This window comes from Electrona antarctica (assembly GCF_951216825.1).
Source record: "Electrona antarctica genome assembly, chromosome: 10".
Taxonomy (NCBI): Eukaryota; Metazoa; Chordata; class Actinopteri; order Myctophiformes; family Myctophidae; genus Electrona; species Electrona antarctica.
In genome coordinates, this window is record NC_136791.1 from 8,648,122 (window position 1) to 8,669,270 (window position 21,149).

General features: G+C 44.1%; 1 protein-coding gene across 4 annotated transcripts in view; it reads right to left on the bottom strand.

The window, feature by feature from the left end:
* LOC306931175 (neurexin-1a) overlaps positions 1-21,149 on the bottom strand; it is a 528,074-nt gene that overhangs the window by 317,940 nt on the left and 188,985 nt on the right. For all 4 annotated transcript variants that reach the window (XM_079512408.1, XM_079512407.1, XM_079512406.1 and 1 more), the window contains one exon: positions 4,468-4,851. In XM_079512408.1, the coding sequence (XP_079368534.1) occupies positions 4,468-4,851 (384 nt within the window). The remainder of the gene's footprint in view (positions 1-4,467; positions 4,852-21,149) is intronic.

A 21,149-nucleotide genomic window follows, 5' to 3' on the forward strand; every position in this document is an offset into this window, starting at 1 on the left:
AACAGTGACAAGGACTGTGTGCGTCACTGTTATTCACTGTTACAACTTTTTGGGGGGGCCCCTGAGCTTGAGCCTCTTCGCGGTCACGCGGACGCACAAGCTCAGGGGCCCCCCTAGCTCAGGGGCCCCTGGGCCTGGGCCCAACGGGCCCGTTGGATAATCCTCCCCTGCCATTACGGGTCTGTAACTCAGAGTGTACAAATGGAACGGAACGAAATGGACCCGTCCCAGAGAAAAATATGCCATCAAATGGGGGTCCGTATAGACTATTGCATGTCAAACTGGGGGTCCGTGAAATTGAACAGGTTACTGTTTTTTTACTGCTAGAGCCATACAAATCTTCTCTTATGGGGGTGCCTGGCATATTATTTTCAAATGGGGGTCTGCGGGCTAATTAGTGTCAATTAATTTGGGGGTCCTTGACATGAAAAAGTTTGGGAACCACTGGCTTAACCAATGAGGCAGTAAACCACTTAGCCACAAAATAAATAAATACATCTAAATACTTGCAGTGTGTTGTGAGCTTGTATAGATTTGCTATTTTCTTTTCTTTTCCACCGCCTATAAAATGACCTGCCCCAAACTGGGACACTAGGCTGTGGTTAATGATGGTAAATAAATGGTAAATGGTAAATGGTGCATTTATATAGCGCCTTTATCCAAGGCGCTTTACATAGATTGTGCATTACATTCACCCATTCACACACGTAATTTGGGGTTCAGTGTCTTGCCCAAGGACACTTCGACATGTAGACAGGAGGAGCCGGGATTCGAACCGCTAACCTATGGATCATTGGACGACCTGCTCTACCTCCTGAGCCACATCCGCCCCGGTATGATGCCCCAGTATCAGCACGTCAACAAACATGGTGAGACCGGTGTGTAGCATATTGTCCAACGATGACAGAATGCATAATGTCTGGTACAGTAAACGGTATCAAAGTCAACTGGGTAAACATGCAGACAGAAAAGGCCCTGGGGCTAAAGACATTGACTACTTACAGGCTTAGCTTTTAGAACAGCTGGCTATGGTTGTGATTGGCTTAAGTCTCAATCAAAGAGGTCGCGAGAGGTCTTTCTTTTCTCCAAACCTGTCTAGGTAATGCTGAGTGGGCAAAGCACCGGGCGACGGGCGTTGATCATGCTGAGCTTTGCATTCACTTAAACATACAGTACTGTACGTCGCTTGGAGTGCAGTGCTTTGATCGAAGCTATACTACCTTTACAGAGGTGGAAAAAGTACTCAAAAGTAAAAAATAGATTCAAGATTCAAGATTATTTTATTGCCATGTCAACAAGGTTGATAGGAATTTGTCTCAGTGACATTCATTGCAGTAACGGGGGATATGACAACAAATTAACTACACAGCTGCAGCCATTATTTCGGCGCTGCAATACTGCAAATACTGCAATGTCGATCAGTGGTTCCCAAACGTTTTCGTGTCAAGGACCCCCAAATCAACATTTATTAGGCCACGGACCCCCCATTTGAAAACACATGCCAGTGACCCCGATAAGGGAGGATTGTTACGGCTCTAGCAGTGATTCCGTAACATATTAATTTCAAGGACCCCCCAGTTTCACACGCATTATGCCACGGATCCCCGATTTAATGGCATTTCTATCTCTGGTACCCCAATTTATATTGTAAAACCACTGTTAATTTAACTCTGAGAGTGTACAAATGGCACCAAATGGACCCGTTAGGGTCCATTTGGTTCCACTCTCTGAGTTACAGACCCATAAGGGTCCATTTGGTTACAAATTATCATTTAGCTGGGGACCCCCTGGAACTCCCTCAAGGACCCCTGGGGGTCCCCCCTGGAACTCCCTCAAGGACCCCTGGGGGTCCCCCTGGAACTCCCTCGAGGACCCCTGGGGGTCCCCGGACCCCACTTTGGGAACAACTGATGTAGATGTAGACTACGTAAAAGTCCCGCATTCAAAATGTTCTTGAGTAAAAGTACAAAAAGTATCTGCATCAAAATGTACTTAAAGTACCAAAGTAGAAAGTACTCATGGCGCAGAATGTCAAATGTGTTTTCAAATGTGTAAACTGTCTAAAAATCTTTTGAAAATAGCAGATCTATAAGCTCACAATGAGTCGCATCGCGACGGATTGTGAGCTTGTAGATCGGCTATTTGCAAATGGCCGGAATGTATATAGGGCCATAGTGTTTAATGTATGTTTTTTTAATAATCAAAATCTACAAAGTAACTCGAGTTTTCAAATGAATGTAGTGGAGTAGAAGTAAAAGTACAGACTATTTGACATACTCAAGAAAAATACAAATACCTAAAAATTGTACTTAAGTACAGTACTTAAGTAAATGTACTTAACTACACCACTGTACATTTATCTGCAGAACAGAATAGGAAAACAAGATGGCCGAAGAGTGTTGAAGAAGACCTCTCATGCTCAGCTGTACGAGCAGACACTGGAACATTAAGGATCACAGTTACAGTAAAACGGTCACATCAGCAGTAAAGTGAGCAGAACCCAGAGGCAAAACAGGCCGTCACAGAGAAAGGCTCAGCAAATAGGCCTGACTGCACTTTCACAGACACAATGCACAAGCTAAATATTTAGTTAAAACACCCTGCGTCAAGTCCGTCCTTCCTTCCTTCTATTGACCTTATGCAGAGCGCGGCCTTCTTGCCAGAGAGGTGCTAACTAGATGCAACTTTACATTGACAGCCATCCAAACAGGAAAGGCCTGGTATCTATGTAATTGTATTAACCCATTTTGACCCGAGATCAGATTCTAAAAATGTCTTCTACATCCCGACAGTTTTCTGAAATAGCTATGTTTCTATGTCAAGTCTTTCTTCGATTTTTCAAAAATAGCAGACCTACAAGCTATGAGCTTGTAGATCTGCTATTTTTCAATAGCTAAAGCATAACATAATGCTAACACCAAAAGGGGTTCCCGCCCAAAATGGGTTTGTTTCATTAAAATCCACTTGTTATGAGCTACTTCCTTGCAGGTGATTTAGAAGTATTGGAGTTTGGAAGCACTCTTTTTTAGTAAAGCAACATCCTGCTGCTCTCCTGCATTATGTGCAGATTCAAAGCAGGTAGTGCGCAGGGCTGTTCAGTGCTATCCAACGAGCACAAAACAATAATATGCACGGAATTTCTTGACAGGTAGTTACATGTCTATGGTGGATATTTATGAAACAAACACTTTGCAGATAGAAAGAGGATAATTCAAGCTTTCCGTACAGCTGCAATGTTGGTGAGTTATACGTTGTTTAATACAATCAGATAGGACTTTTCTGTTTGGATGAATGGGCTGTCAATGTGAAGTTGCACCTAGTTAGCACCTTGCTGGCAAGATGGCAGCGGTGTGCATAAGGTCAATTGTGGCAAAACTGCAATGCGGAACTTTTTATGTCCTTCCCGAGATTTGGTACGTATATCTTGCATGGGAGACCACATTTCTATCGCCTCATAATATGATGCATATAGGTGTACATCTACTAAATGGTAAATGGTGCATTTATATAGCGCCTTTATCCAAGGCGCTTTACATAGATTGTGCATTACATTCACCCATTCACACACACATTCATACACCGATGGCAGCGGAAACCATGCAAGGCACCAGCTAGCACATCGGGAGCAATTAGGGGTTCAGTGTCTTGCTCAAGGACACTTCGACATTTTGTTGACAGTCTAAAATTCTTTATTCACTGACACTTTTCTGTAGGCCTTCAGACATAGTTGTTGGTCAGTGGGTGGTTTGATGAGCCACATGCTAGCAGAAGACAGCCTCCTGAATCACAGGCTACTTTGCACTGTGGACGTGAGGAGGAGTAAAGTCTTCAGATGCCTCGGTTACCTGCCATTCAAGCCAGTCTAAGACCATCCATCCATCCATCCATCCATCCATCCATCCATCCATCCATCCATCCCCAATAAACCCTATCCACTGCATCTACAGTACATCTCTCTTCTTCATTATTAACCTGTCTCATATCTTTTCGCTCCCTCAGTTGATTCTTCCTCTAGACGTGTAGTGACTACTGTTCCATGATATTGTATTATTATCCAATGCAAAAAAAGACCACCCGACACGACAGGCTTCCGAGAAGCTCTTCAGCAGCTCCACTTGAAACGTAGTCCCTCCTCCCTCCAGGCACGCTAAATCTGCCGTGAGGACAATTACGAGCTTAAAACCCATTGAAGTCAATTATATTCACATTTCCACAGTCCAATGCTTAATTTCCAAAAGACAAAGCAGAACAAGGTAACGGCTAATGATGCAGAGACATCAATGGAGCTGGCTAGGATTTAATCTGACGGACTGTAACATTTTCACACAAAGCAACCGGCGAGTCTACCAGATACCAGGAAATAACTAAAGGCAGCACATTTCTTGTGTTCTCTCGCAGTCGGGACAGCCTCATCACATTTACATTCAGAACTGGGTCAAACAAAAAAATGAAAATTGGGTCCTTTACCTCTCTCACAGGAGCGGCCCAGGTAGCCAGTTCCGGAGCAGTCGCACACGTAGCGGTTCCAGCCCTCCCTGCAGAGCCCGTTGTTCTGACACGGGTTGCTCAGACACTGTTTGGGCGGCTCCTTAGCGCAGGACGGCTTGACCCCGGCGGCCTTCTGCACCTCGGCCAGGCGCCGGACGTCCTTGCTCTGGCCATCGATGAACAGATCCCGGATGCAGCCCACGTAGCCGTAGTTTAGAAGCGCCGTCCACACTTCGGTGGGGAACACCAGGCCCACCTTGTTCTCCGGAAGCCCCCCGAGGTAGAGATTGTCGTCCAGGTCCAGTATTTCACTCTCACCGGGCGCCGTGTAGGCCGTTCGGAGCGTGTTGATGGAGATTGTGCCTGGATATGGAGAAAGTAATGAAAAAAGATAGATTAAAGTTGGTTGTCAATGCTCAAGACATATTAAGTATATTATTAAGTGAGCAAACCCATCACTTGAGTGTAGCATAATGAAATCACTCAACACTGCAGTTGGCAATTTATACAATGTAATATATGCATGGCACAAACATGCAAAGTTCAAAACTTACTTTGATTTAGAATCAGGTTTGATAGAAAAATGTGCTTAACCCATTTTGGACTGAGGTCGATTACATTTTTTCTTCTGAAAACCCATGTTTCTATGTCAGTGGTGCTCAAACCTTTTCATGTCAAGGACCCCCAGAATTATCTCTATTGGGCCACGGACCCCCATATCAAAATATGTAGTTCCAGGGACCCCACAGAAGCAAATATTTTAGTTCAAAATGTTCGCTCTGAAATATATATTCAATGATTTGCGCCACATTTTAAAGATTTAAAAAAAATAGCAGACCTACAAGTTCGTAGCGCACCACTCGGTGGCGCGCTATGAGCTTGTAGATCTGCTATTTTTCAATAGCTAAATTATAACAGAAGGGGTTCCCGCCCAAAATGGGTTAATTAACGTTATTCATCTGAACAGGGTCAAGATTTCCTTCATCTAGAATGATGGACGAGCGTTGATAAAACACATTAATCACAGGTGTGCTAGTCTATTAGTAGCCTAATCTGTGATCCTTAAAGAGTATCCTCTCCGTTTTCCCTGGGTTTCCCGTAATAAATCTCCTTTATCTATACAGCAGTGGTCATGAAAAAGGAAAGAGTGGAGAAAGAAAAATCGTTGCCCTCTCCATCATTTCAGCCAACCGAACAAAAAAAACAAAACCAGCAACCACCAAAAACATAGTAGCCATCTTTCTGGACGTGATTAACCCATTTCGGGCGGGAACCTCTGTTGGTGTTTTAAGCATTATGTCATGCTTTAGCTATTGAAAAATAGCAGATCTACAAACTCATAGCGCGGCACCGAGTGCCGCACTACGAGCTTGTAGATCTGCTATTTTTTGAAAAATCGTGAAAATGTGGTGCAAATCTTTGAATACATATTCGAACATTTTTTTTTTTTTTTTTTTTTTTTATCCCACGATTTTGTAACCCATATTTCACCCCTGTGTCAATGACACAGAGCGAGCGTTTTTAACTCAAATCTTTGCTTCTGGGGGGGGGGTCCCTGGAACAACATTATTTTCAGGTCGGCGGCCAATGTCATATATTTTTGGGGGTACTTGACATGAAAATGTTTGAGAACGGCTGACATAGAAACATAGGGTTTCTTGATTGTTGTTTTTTTGTCTTTTTCTTTTGTCTGTCTTACTCTTTTGTCTGCCCACTCTTTCTTCTTTTTCTCCTTCTGAAATGTACACTCTGAAGCAATATTGCCCTTTGCCCCTGTTAAGTGTTGACCTGATGCCATATGTAGTCCTGAAGAAAGCAAGGACACAGAGACACTGGAGATGGAGTCACTTGGAGGGGGGAGGGAGGGAAGAGGGGTGAAAAAAAAATCCTGGGAACTGCACTTGTGTCCTATGTATGCATAGAAATGATGTTTTTGTACTGCTCTTTCCAAATAAAATAAATATTAAAAAAAAGAAACATAGGGTTTTTCAGAAAACTGTCAGGATTTAGAAGGCATTTGTGGAATCGTTCCCAGGTCAAAATGTGTTAACGGAGTGTAGTTTTTTTCTTCTCTCCCTGTGTTTGCTTCTCCAACACATAAACCTGCAATGAGAGTTAGTGTGTTTCCCCCGGCTGTGATTTATTGCTCTCATTCAGGTTTAATTCTCCATGTGGACCACGGTAAACAACGGAGGACATGACTGGACTGTAAAGCAACCGAAGGGAAGGCCTTACTGAGGGGGCTCAGGCCCAGGTGATTAATTTGTGTATGGATCTGTTACTCTCAGCGCAGGAACCATTGTGGATCTTTAATTAATGGCGGGCTGCCGTTGCTTGCCGACGTCCCTGTCCGGCAATCTATATACTGTAATGTGTCTGCCCGGCCGGACACATTAGGAGGCGACACATGACTGGTTATGGGGACGGACAGGAAGTGGAAGCTGTCAGTTTTACTGTGTTATTGTGGGCAGCGGTGGAGCTCCCGGTTGGCGCGCAAGCCATGAATACACTGTGATGATAACTAAATAGATATACGTTGGAAATACAGCACGCCTGAAGACTGTCTACTTGTTGTGTGATTGAACGGCACGTTACAATACCATAGTGCTAAAGCAGTCTGAGCCACTGTCTAGTGACGTAAAAAAAGAAAAGAGAAAAACAAGGGAAAATGATATGGTAAAATAATAAAGACGGGGTCTAATAATGGCATGGCGGGGACTGCCCATAAGTCCCACCTACGTAGTTCGTAATTATGGGAGGTCGAATATTGAGAGGTCGGAATAATTAAGTTAAGTTGCGAGTTTGACATCAGTTTTATATGATGTCTGATCTATTTTTGGCAAAGAGAAAAAGGTTCAAAATTCAAATGTGTTTCAAACATACGTGTACTTTCTTGGCCTAACAAACTGGCAGTGTGCACAAGAAATGTGGCACTGATCGGTCCAGTGGTTTCCAAGATAAGTATAGCCAGCGACAAACAAAAACTCAGACACACACTCAGAGACCAAATTCAAGATGGCGAAGTACAAAGTAACTAGAGCACAACAGCACCACTTTTGCCCCTATTGGTACCCTAAACCAGGGGTTTAGGGTCTCGGGACCCCCGCCCCGCCCCCTCCCGATCCCAAATATAAATTGACTGCTACAATAACCTTACTAATAGAGACAATACACCATAAATAAATACTGAAACCAGATATAATCATTATGGAAGGTGTATGCATGTACTATGTGTAAACTCGCGACCCACATGTTGAGAACCCCTGCCCTAAACATAGGGACGGACATAGGGAGGGACCGACATTGATGTTCCTTGGAGTGGCTGCACCACTCAAAAATGATGGTCGAACATGGAACTGAAATACTGAATCAGACTGCTGAACAAGAGCTAAGTTTTGACGCACTGAACTGAACTGATTCATGCTCGAATAGGGAGTCTTTTTGTTATAGCCTAGTCGTACATACATGCACCCATGACGATCTTTTATTTTTTTGCACTCACTTTGTTATGTCATGCACTTTATGTTCTTCTCTCTCTACCTTAAACTGCAATATGAGCCTGCACAACCAAGTTTTTCACCCACCTTACTTGTAATGTGATGTGACAATAAAGATTGATTCTGATTCTGATTCTGAATCATTTTTTGGACAGCAGATGCACGCCACTGCCCGATAGGAAAGTGGCTATGGTCCCGGCTGCATTGGGGCAAAGGCTGGTTCTGTTTGTACGTAGAATAGAATAACAGCTTTTAAGTTATTTGCAAAATGTTAAACAAACGACAAAACAACAAGATCCAGGTAATAAAGTAATAAAACGGGACCTTTTACATTTCATTGTGACCAAAGGTCGCAGTTAAATATGGAATCGTGCATTTCCCGTCAGTCAGTCAGTGTATCACTCAAAATCCCCATACATGGGGAAAGCCCCCATATATGGTGCCCAGGGCTTGTGACATCACGTGACATCATCAGGGATGATACTAAATCAGGGATGCAAATAATGCAAATGTAAAAGTAAATGCAACCTGCTGTTGCAATTAAGCCCATATATGGAGATCCCTGATGTCATCAATATTAGTATATATGAATATATTTCAGAACCTGTTCTGACATTCCATAATGTTGATCCTTCCCCATCCGTCCTTCCTCTTCGATGTCTCCCTTTTGACTGATACCTTCGTTTTAAACTCTAGAGACGCTTCTCGTCCTCAGGCGTCTTGCTGGTTAGACTAAAGATGACACTAGCAATATATTACATAATAAATGTCCTTATGTATTATATAAAAGTAATGTTCCTTTAATTTCAGATAATGTACTGTAGTATGGATCTGAAGTTGCTGTCGCTAGACTCGCTACACATCTAACTCCAAAGAGTGTGAAAATGGAACCAATTACAGGTCAATTCGGTTCCATTTGTACACTCCGAGTTAAATTAACACTGAGGATTTTACTGTGCGCACATATACAGTAAATCCAATTAAACCCCACTATTATGCGGCTATATCCATTTCAGCTGAACTCTATGTCAAGGTTAGGAAGCCCTCTAGCATTGTTGCCTGTGAGAGACAGGCAAGGACCTGGTGCTCAATGATTAACCTGGCCCCGCTAACATGTTCCAGCCCTTCTTTTCAGGGTCCTGGCCCCAGGCATCTGTTCCAGCACCCTTCCTCCAACCACCCACTGCCGTACGTCTCTCTCTCCCTCTCTCTCTCCTCCTCTCTGTCTCTCTCCCTCTCTCTCTCTGGGCCCCAGCTGCTGTGACTTCCAAGCATTGCACATTTGGCAAGGGCCACCCGTCATGCAGCCAGAACAGCTCCCTTCAGGTTAGAGCTAACGAGCTCACTACATCAAACCCATTAGCGGGGAAAGTTTTCTCAGAGCGGGGCAGGTGCCCAGGTGAAGAATGAGCCGTGAGGACGTGTGTGAGGGTGATCCGTGCATGGTGGAAATAAACGTAAACCCACCCCATCAAATCTTCTCTAGACTATAGGCTGTAGTACTGAGTTGAAGGAGAAGAGGGGTTTATCTGCAGTGTGGAGGCGCTTTTAGAACGCACCTTAAATAGGAACAACCCTTCTATGGGAACAAGCTGAGTCATAGTCGCGTCGGGGACGGGGGAGCGCTGCTTTTGTTTCACTCGACATCCCACGATTCGTTCCACTCATTGTCCTCTGTACGTCAGTGAAGGGGGAGCTCGTCTTGTTTTGTTCCACATGTACATTTTCGAAACACGCAATAACCATTTCCATCCATTATGGAGCCAACTGGGACGCTGCGCTCGTTGACGCGCAATGCTATCGACAACTCAGCGCAGGCACTTACTTGCTCGGGCACACCTCAAGGCCTCGCTGTCACTGTGCCAGTCTGGTTTACTAAATTTGATTTATATTTAAATTCACAAATATTACTCAATAGGATGTGTCTATGTAATGCTATAGACAGGCTAATTCATGTTCAACTCTTTTTTTCGCTACTAGCTGGTAGCATAATTGTAGTTAAGCTGTGCCACCGCCTGCGTCCACTTTAACACAATCAGCACCGGGATTTCTTTCAAAATAGCAGCTCGGGGTGCCGTGCAGATAATGGCAGCATTTACTCTGAAACCCCCCCCCCCTTCCGTTCCGTACAAAAAGCGCGAGGAATAATGTTGCTTGCTTTACCTCGCTATGATTACGGTAAAGTCGCTGAATAATCCATCACATTCAAATTTTGAACAAGAGGCATGTTGAAGTCAGAAATGAAGAGCATAGCATATCCATCTGGTCAAAACCACGGAGAGCTCCCTAGATTAGGAGATACGAGGCATTCTTTCTGAGCCGTAAACAGGGAAGTGAACAGCAACAAGCATGCGCGAACATCAAGGAGTATGGTGCAGAAGGAGAGGCCAACCCCCCCAAAAAAAGGAAAAAAAACAGAATATTTTTCTCTCATTTGATTCAATGAAAATGCGCTAGGATGTGTGTAGGCCTACAGTGTACACGTCCTCGCAATCCATCGGTTGGATTAGCTATGGCGTTTCCACACGTCCTACGGTCTAAATGGGTTAAGAGGTTTCCTCCTTCCTGTAGCCCCATGAACACACTCAATGCAACCATTTGCTATCATTAGCATTAGCGCACACTGTTTACCTGTCGCCACCAACGTTTACATCGTCGGGAGCGATGCGAGACAAAGTCACAAATGGCATTGGTGGGGGGGGGGGAGCCGTGATGTCTGCAACGAGCACGTCTGACAACATGGATGTAAGTGGAAGATAAGAGAAGGATGTCAGCATCTTTCAGGCATCTGCTGCAGAGCGCTCCACTCACTTGTCACAGTCCTGTGAGGAAGTGTGTGTAAACATAGTCAAGCTATGTTAATCCATTCTGGGCGGGAACCCCCTTTTGGTGTTTTAAGCATTATGTTATACTTTAGCTATTGAAAAAATTGCAGATCTACAAGCTCATAGCGCGGCACCGAGTGCCGCGCTATGAGCTTGTAGGTCTGCTATTTTTTGAAAAATCGTGAAAATGTGCCTCAAATCTTTGAATACCGGTATATATTCTTTCAGAGTTTCAGTTTTTTTAACTAAAATCTTTGCTTCTGGGGGGTCTCTGGAACAACATATTTTCAGATGGGGGTCGGCGGCATATTACATATAATTTCTGGGGTCCTTGACGTGAAATATTGAGAACCACTGATATAGAAACATGAGTTTTTTCAGAAAAAGAGATTTTAAATTTCGATGTCAGGCCTAAATGCGTTAAGTCAGGAGCAGGAGGAGGCCCTATACGATCCCACGGGGGGGGAGGAGGGAGCATCACCAGGCTCGCGACACGTATGTATACATACTGTACATCTGCGTACGGGCTGGAACGTTATTTATAGCCTATATAAAAAGGCACTGGGAAGTGTCTTTGTGACAGCTATAACATACAAGAGGAGGGGACAAAACAAGATGGGAACACCAAGATATTAAAAGAAAAGTGTGTTAACGGAGATGAGAGGAGCTCATGATGACAGATTAAGACCAGAGGGAAAAGAAAATACAAAAGCTGATTATGAGACACAGAAGCAAATAATGTCTATGGAAGTAAAAAAAGGAAAAAAAATCATTAAGTCAGCAATAAACAGTGAATAACAAACGTGATGATGATGATGACAATGTCGATAACAGTAACGATGACGTCGATGATGAAGATCACAATCAAGATCTTTAACTGCTGCTCTACACTTCCACTCTGCGCATGCACGTGCACGGCGCACCTGACCCGGAATCCCATCAACGGTTCTGTGGCCCAAAGGCGGGTGGGGTGTCTGACAACTCAGATCCCCCCACACACACACACACACACACACACACTTTCCGCATCAGCAGCCAGGCTTCTCTTGGCATGACGTCCCCTAACCCCACAAGCCCATCTCTACAACATGTTCGACGGTGGGGGATTACTACAATCCAGTTAGGGCGATACAGCCAAATCTCTCGATGTGATTGGATTCTCTGTAGATGGGGGTGTCGGTGTTCAGGCCGTAGGGGTGTAGGTTGCAGTGGGTACTCATGTGTGTGTGTGTGTGTGTGTGTGTGTGTGTGTGTGTGTGTGTGTGTGTGTGTGTGTGTGTGTGTGTGTGTGTGTGTGTGTGTGTGTGTGTGTGTGTGTGTGTGTGTGCGCGCGCGCGCGCGCGCGCGCGCGTGCGCGTGTGTGTGTGTGTGTGTGCGCACACGGTGCATGCATAGGGGTTGGGGAGGACGGCTGTGCACCATGTAATGTCTCTGATCAGTGACCCAGGGCATTCTTCGGGCCACATAACCCCACTTAAAAGCAGAGTGACTCTCAGCGGCTCTAATGCATTGAGGCTGAGAGATGCTGGCTGAGAGAGAGAGAGAGAGAGAGAGAGCCGAGTCCCATTTAACCGGCTGCCTTCCAGCAACCAAGAGCGGGTTAACCCATTCTGGGCGGGAACTTTTGGTGTTAGCATTATGTTATGCTTTAGCTATTGAAAAATAGCAGATCTACAAGGTCATAGCGCGCCACCGAGTGGCGCGCTACGAGCTTGTAGGTCTGCTATTTTTGAAATATCGTTAAAATGTGGCACAAATCATTGAATATATATTTCAGAGCGAACATTTTTAACTAAAATATTTGCTTCTGGGGGGGTCCCTGGAACTACATATTTTCAGATGGGGGTCCGTGGCCCAATAGAGATAATTCTGGGGGGCGTTGACATGAAAAAGATTGAGCACCACTGACACAGAAACATAGGTTTTTCAGAAAAATGTTAGGATTTAGAAGCCTTTTTTTAATCGACCTCAGTCCAGAATGGGTTAAACTGAATGGCGGAAGGAAGCAGATCATTATCCACCAGTGTCATTCTGAATTTCAAGACTGAAGCATTGACTGCGATGAATGCATATACAGCAGCAGACACGAGGCACGGATAACGAGCGGCTTTGTTCCTTTTCTGCTGTGGTTTCTCTGGTGGTGAGTGACACGCTTGGCACTGTGTGTATGCATAAAACATCTGAGACCGGCGATGCGCGTCACATGCTTCACGGCTCACTTACTCCGGGGACAGTATATACGGAGGAGCGGTGGTGGTGAATTCACTTTTTTATTTATTACATCGTTTTTATTTTTATTTTGAAAACTACTTTAATTCCATTTATTATTTAAAAAGGCTGAGCCAGGATGAATAACGAACACCACGCTGGGAAACAACAGGTTTTGAGCACACACAGCACAGCAGGAGAGAATGGGCTCTGTTTATGATCCACATATATATACTCTTACAGGGCATAAAAAATGTTTTATGTCATAATAACAGGGAGCAGGCATGGCTCCGCCAACATGAGAATAGATATTACGAATTGAAATCTAAAGATGCCACTACAGGGCTTGACATTAACTTTTAGAGGCACTCTAAAGTACATTTCCCATTCACTTGTCCCGGGCACAAAAGTCACTTGTCCGGAGCACGAGCACACAAATACATTTTAAATCAACTAACTGTAAGTTGCTTTTGGTGAATAGTATACGTTTGAATATTAGATGAATATTCTCAGCTTACAAGTTAAAGGAGAATTCCATGCTAGAAGGCTTTTTTACCTTTCTTTGTAGTCGTTACGTCCCCACCAAAGAGGTCCAGGTGTTTTTTTGTGCAAAAACTCCTTATTGGCTATTTCCCCTACCATAAGCCCTCAACGAATTGCATTGAATGGGAATTGAATGGGGCTATGGGGTGTTGTGCTACTTCGCTTATTTCTATCGAAATAAGTAGTAAAGTGTGCCGCTTGGGATATTATTTACATTATGAAGAGGATATATAAATTAAAAAAAATTGAGCGATGGAAATAAGCGAATTAGCACAACACCCCATAGCCCCATTCAATTCAATGCAATTAATTTAGGGCTTATGGTAGGGGAAATAGCCAATAAGGAGCTTTTGCACAAAATAACACCTGGACCTCTTTGGTGGGGACGTAACAACTACAAAGAAAGGTAAGAAAGCCTTTTAGTATGGAATTCTCCTTTAATAGCCCTGGAATCTGGAGTCTGTGATCTTATCATCTTACATACAGTACCTTTCATGTATTCCAAATACACACCCATAGATCGGTCCCCGTTAGCAGACTGACCTCGTCGGCATTTAGCTTTTATCACTACTGTGTGCACTCACCCAATAATTGATTCCTAAGACGTGGAGTTGTTTTGGTTTCATATATCCATTTGAAAGTTCTGGCAGAAAACATGTATTTAATAAAATATCTAAAATATATTTTCCACAAGCTGCACACGGACAACATTCTCTTCGGCGAGGGGCCAGGAATGAGGCGAGGGGCCAGGAATGAGTGCAGGACTGAACACATCAAAACGTCCTTTAGGAAGCACAAATGCATGAATAGGTGGTGTGATCAATTACCCCACCACGATCGCACACTGTCAATTGTGTGCCCCATATACGTTTGTGCTTCCGAAACATCGACTGTTCCCAAAGGAAGTTTTCATATTTTCAGTCCAGCTTTTCCTTGTGGAAAAAGAAATTGCAATATTTTACTTCACACACATTATCTGCCAGAACTTGAAATGGATATGAAACTAGAGGACAATATCTGACTCCAAGTCTTAGGAATTCATTACTGGGTGAGTGCACACGCAGTGCTACAACTTAGTTTAAATGCAGACGTGGTCAGTTTGCTAACTAAGATCACAGACATTCTCGTTGGCTGCTAGATGCGTTGCAGAAAAAGTGAAAACAAGAGTCACTTGTCCAACGGACAAGTAAAATCTTAATGCACTTGTCCGGAGAGATTTATTACTTAATTTGTCAAATATTGCAGATCTACAAGCTTACCGTGGCGTGTGTCGCAATGTGACACTTTATGAGCTTGCAGATTGGCTATTTTTAGTACAATTGGCTATTTCTAGTACAATAAAGTAAATAGGGCTTAACTGGTGAAGACTTTTACGTTTATTGTCAATGTGTAATTACTGTGTAATGTTACTCGCAATGTGCTACTGTATGTGCAGCTTCAACTGTCAAATACATACAGCATGGCCCCAAGACATTTTCCAAAGCTACAGCACTAGTGTCCTAACAGCATTAGTCTCATAGTCTTAACGGCGTTAGATTGGAACATCTATTCCCCAGGAAGACAAGTTCTGCTCTGAGACTTGAGACAGAAGGCTAGTGACTGTTCCCATGTAATGTCCACACTTTGACACCGTGTGGAGTGTGTGGGTGACAGGCACGCCACAGATCTAATTACATGGGCTGTGACCACATTAAAGAGCCTCATAAAACCTATTCCTCCTCTTTGCTCCAGCACGTAGTGCGGGTTATATCGGGCAGAAACCTCCTACCTTCATATTTCAACTTCTTATGTTGTGGTTTTTCGTCTTTTCATGCCCTGTTTTCGTCATACTAAAGTACCAAAAATAGCCAATCTAGAAGCTCACAACGCGTCCCGTAACTCCTGTTGTAAATGGTGCATTTATATATAGCGCCTTTATCCAAGGCGCTTTACATAGATGTGGATTACATTCACCCATTCATACACCGATTGCGGCGGAAGCCATGCAAGGTACCAACCAGCACATCGGGAGCAATTTGGGGTTCAGTGTCTTGCCCAAGGACACTTCAACATGTAGACAGGAGGAGCCGGGATTCGAACCGCCAGCCCATGGTTCATTGGACGACCTGCTCTACCTCCTGAGACACAGTCGTTGTGTTGTGATGCATTGTTGTGTAATTAAGCTTATTTTGCTTGGTTAGTGGTTAAAGGACCACTTCACCACTTTTCAACTCATCTTCATATAATTGGTCCTCACTAATGTTCATGATAAAATACCCCCATTTTTTAAATGGTGCAACCACTTTAAATGGTGCAACCATCATCGTTAGGCAGATTTATTTTGTAATCAAGAACATATTTAGATTTGTATTATCTTGAGAACGATGGCTTCCATTTTCGCATTGCAACTTTTCACGAATAAATGGTAAATGGTAAATGGTGCATTTATATAGCGCCTTTATCCAAGGCGCTTTACATAGATTGTGCATTACATTCACCCATTCACTCACACATTCATACACCGATTGCAGCGGAAGCCATGCAAGGTACCAACCAGCACATCGGGAGCAATTTGGGGTTCAGTGTCTTGCCCAAGCACACTTCGACATGTAGACAGGAGGAGCCGGGATTCGAACCGCCGACCCATGGATCATTGGACGACCTGCTCTACCTCTTGAGCCACAGTCGCCCCACGAATAATAATAACCCTGCAGTTTCTATAGCTTGGATTCCCCATTGATGATGTCACTGGTGGACGGGTTTCTGAACTGTCCACAGCCCTCCCATGAGACACATGCCGAGTAGATAAGAATGGTGGCATTTTATCATGAACATTAGTGAGGACCAATTATATGAAAGCAGTTTGAAAAGTGGTGAAGTGGTAATACAAGGCTTCAGACTGACGGCGGCGATGTGTGTGCACGAGCCATTCTCTTCAGAAGGGGAAGAAAAAAGAAAAGTTTGCCCAAAACGTCATTAGAGAACAGCACAGCCTAGCACTGTGCAGTAACTGTCTGGGTCCTGGGAGAGACCACCTCCTGTTGCCATGGAAACTTAGGCAGAGCACACAGAGAGAGAGAGAGAGAGAGAGAGAGAGAGAGAGGAGCAAGTGGAGATACAGACCCACAAAAAGAGGGTTATTTCCTGTGAGTGTATGTATGTGCGTGTGTGTGTGTGTGTGTGTGTGTGTGTGTGTGTGTGTGTGTGTGTGTGTGTGTGTGTGTGTGTGTGTGTGTGTGTGTGTGTGTGTGTGTGTGTGTGTGTGTGCGCGCGCACGCAATTAATGCTTGTGTGTGTACTTGTATTACTATAATTGTGAGGACCAAAGGACATCACAAGTATAGTAGAATTTAAGAAACATATATTGTGAGGACCTCACAGGAGAAACGTGTTTTGTGGATAAAATGACTTCAATTGGGAACAAATTCAGGTTGGGTTTAGGATTAGACATTTAACCCATTTTGTGCGGGAACCCCTTTTGGTGTTAGCATTATGTTATGCTTTAGCTATTGAAAAATAGCAGATCTACAAGCTCATAGCGCGCCACCGAGTGGCGCGCTACGAGCTTGTAGGTCTGCTATTTTTGAAAAATCGAAGAACGACTGACATGTCAGGTTGGGTTTAGGATTAGACATTTAGAGCTGAGGTTTAGGAACAGATTCAGGTCGGGTTTAGGATTAGACATTTAGAGCTGAGGTTTAGGAACAGATTCAGGTTGGGTTTAGGATTAGACATTTAGAGCTGAGGTTTAGGGAACAGATTCAGGTTGGGTTTAGGATTAGACATTTAGAGCTGAGGTTTAGGAACAGATTCAGGTTGGGTTTAGGATTAGACATTTAGAGCTGAGGTTTAGGAACAGATTCAGGTTGGGTTTAGGATTAGACATTTAGAGCTGAGGTTTAGGGAACAGATTCAGGTCGGGTTTAGGATTAGACATTTAGAGCTGAGGTTTAGGGAACAGATTCAGGTCGGGTTTAGGATTAGACATTTAGAGCTGAGGTTTAGGGAACAGATTCAGGTCGGGTTTAGGATTAGACATTTAGAGCTGAGGTTTAGCGAACAGATTCAGGTTGGGTTTAGGATTAGACATTTAGAGCTGAGGTTTAGGAACAGATTCAGGTTGGGTTTAGGATTAGACATTTAGAGCTGAGGTTTAGGAACAGATTCAGGTTGGGTTTAGGATTAGACATTTAGAGCTGAGGTTTAGGAACAGATTCAGGTCGGGTTTAGGATTAGACATTTAGAGCTGAGGTTTAGGAACAGATTCAGGTCGGGTTTAGGATTAGACATTTAGAGCTGAGGTTTAGGAACAGATTCAGGTTGGGTTTAGGATTAGACATTTAGAGCTGAGGTTTAGGGAACAGATTCAGGTTGGGTTTAGGATTAGACATTTAGAGCTGAGGTTTAGGAACAGATTCAGGTTGGGTTTAGGATTAGACCTTTAGAGCTGAGGTTTAGGGAACAGATTCAGGTTGGGTTTAGGATTAGACATTTAGAGCTGAGGTTTAGGAACAGATTCAGTTTGGGTTTAGGATTAGACATTTAGAGCTGAGGTTTAGGAACAGATTCAGGTTAGGTTTAGGATTAGACATTTAGAGCTGAGGTTTAGGGAACAGATTCAGGTTGGGTTTAGGATTAGACATTTAGAGCTGAGGTTTAGGGAACAGATTCAGGTTGGGTTTAGGATTAGACATTTAGAGCTGATGTTTAGGGAACAGATTCAGGTCGGGTTTAGGATTAGACATTTAGAGCTGAGGTTTAGGGAACAGATTCAGGTTAGGTTTAGGATTAGACATTTAGAGTTGATGTTTAGGAACAGATTCAGGTTGGGTTTAGGATTAGACATTTAGAGCTGAGGTTTAGGAACAGATTCAGGTTGAGTTTAGGATTAGACATTTAGAGCTGAGGTTTAGGGAACAGATTCAGGTTGGGTTTAGGATTAGACATTTAGAGCTGAGGTTTAGGAACAGATTCAGGTTGAGTTTAGGATTAGACATTTAGAACCGAGGTTTAGGGAACAGATTCAGGTCGGGTTTAGGATTAGACATTTAGAGCTGAGGTTTAGGAACAGATTCAGGTTGGGTTTAGGATTAGACATTTAGAGCTGAGGTTTAGGAACAGATCCAGGTCGGGTTTAGGATTAGACATTTAGAGCTGAGGTTTAGGGAACAGATTCAGGTTGGGTTTAGGATTAGACATTTAGAGCTGAGGTTTAGGAACAGATTCAGGTTTAGGATTAGACATTTAGAGCTGAGGTTTAGGGACAGATTCAGGTCAGGTTTAGGATTAGACATTTAGAGCTGAGGTTTAGGGGTTGAGAATATAGAGTTATGCCTGATTTATACTTAGTTGTGCGTCAGTGTTGCACTCCAGAAATAGCAGAACTGCAAACTAATGCTCTCATGAGCTTGTAGATCGGCTATTTCCGGTTTTAGGATCCGGGGTAAAATGGCAAAAAATGTAAAATAAATAAATGGCATTCATAAAATTGACACCCGGCCTAAAATGTTGATGTTCTCACAAGTATCGTAATACAGACATGTGTGTGTGTGTGTGTGTGTGTGTGTGTGTGTGTGTGTGTGTGTGTGTGTGTGTGTGTGTGTGTGTGTATTTGGGTGTGTGGGTGATGGGAGCAATAGAGGGATAATGGGCGGAATCTAATTAAACCACACATGATTTCCGGCGGTTTTGGTTACAATGATTCAATGTTGTCGCTTGGTGTCATTTGATAGGTCGGCCACTACCGCTGCAACCCACTATTATGTTATTAAGCCAGGCGACTCAATACACCATCGAGCCACCTCAATCCGATGACAGCAGAGTTGGAAATTATATTTAACCACAATGAACCCTAGTGCAGTGATTCTCACCCTTTTGCATTTCAAGGACCCCCTAATTTGATATGCATTAGGGCCACGGACCCCCATTGGAAACGATGTTTACCCCTCTGGGACCGCAATCTACATGTCGGTGTACAAATGCAACCGTAAGGGTCCACTTGGTTCCATTTGTACTCTGTCAGAGTTACTGTATTGGACAGATGGGTGCATGGTCTCCAGACAGTTGAGAAACCGTGCCCTAGCGTCCCTATTCTGGGGGCAAGGAAGCAAGCAGATTTACAAGCTCATGAGCGTATTGTAGATTGGGTATTTTCGCCAAGAGATTTGGTGTAGAGGGGAAGAAAAATAGTGGACCATGGGGCACACCAGTCAACTAAGTATATAGGAATTAAGCGGTAACGGATACAGCGGCGAGTAAAGGAGGGAGGCGAGTAAAGGAGGGAGGCAGGACCATAGAGTATAAAGAAGGATAGAGACTGTTCTGGCGCGAAGCTCCGCTCCCTCCGCTATTCATGTCAGTGGAAGTTGCTCAGTGGCGTTTTGAAGCACCCCGGAAGGACCGTCTCAAAACGTCTACTTCCGCATTGGACCACCACATTTTGGTGGTCCAATGCGGAAGTGCAACCGAGCGCTCAATGTTAAAGGCCAGCTACACGGGGGTTCCCGATCATGAATCCACGGGTCCGCCTGTAGTCCCTCCTCTTACCACTAGGGCCCAGTGCTTCAACGTTGGAGTGCCTCACTGGCCCCTTGGGCAGGACAGGGTGAAATTCAGAGAATGACGGAGCACAAACTATAGCTCCAATAGCACTGTACGTGACTTGTATTGTCGCTTTAGCGTTGAATATAAATCTCTATTTAGATCTCGCACTCTGCTTCGGGGTGGGGTGGGGGGGGGGGGGGGTAATGAAACAGTTAAACCATTTATACCCGAGGCCGATTCCAGGCCTCAGGTCTAAATGTGTCTATGTCAGAGTGGTGCTCAACCTTTTTCATGTCAAGGACCCCCTCAGTGGTGCTCAACCTTTTTCATGTCAAGGACCCCCAGAATTACAGTATCTGGATTTGGCCGCTGACCCCAGCTGAAAATATGTTGTTCCAGGGACCTCCCAGAAGCAAAAATATGAGTCAAAAACGTTCGCTCTGCCTGGGCCATGGCTCAGTGGTCCAGGCACCTTGGCTGGTAATCCAGTCTGGCAGTGTGCCGCGGGTTCGACTCCCGATCCCGACGGCCTTTACTGCATGTCTTCCCCCCATTTCCTGTCAGCCTACTGTCTATCCCTCCATATAAAATAAAAGGCGAAAGCCACAAAAAAACATTAAAAAAAAAAGAAAACGTTCGCTCTGAAAGAATATATACCGTATTCAAGATTTGTGCCGCATTTGGATGATTTTCCAAAAAATAGCAGATCTACAAGCTCTACAAGCTCGTAGCGCGGCACTTTCTATTTTTCAATAGCTAAAGTATAACATAATGCTTAGTTAAAACACACGAAAGGGGTTCTCGCCCTGAATGGGTTAATCTAATTTCCACCTCTGGAGATGGAGTGGAAAACATGGTCAGGGGGTATATCTAATTTGCAGCATGACATTGCAGCAGGGCCTTGGCTCTAAGCACACGCTAACAAATCGCTGCTTAGATAAGCAAATCAAAGGGGACCGGGGCGGTGCAACACCGCGGCTTGGAGGACACAATGGGACAGAGGGTCAATACTACCTCTTGGCAAGCGCGGTGGGGGGGGGGGGGGGATTTTCTGGTCCCTGAGAGT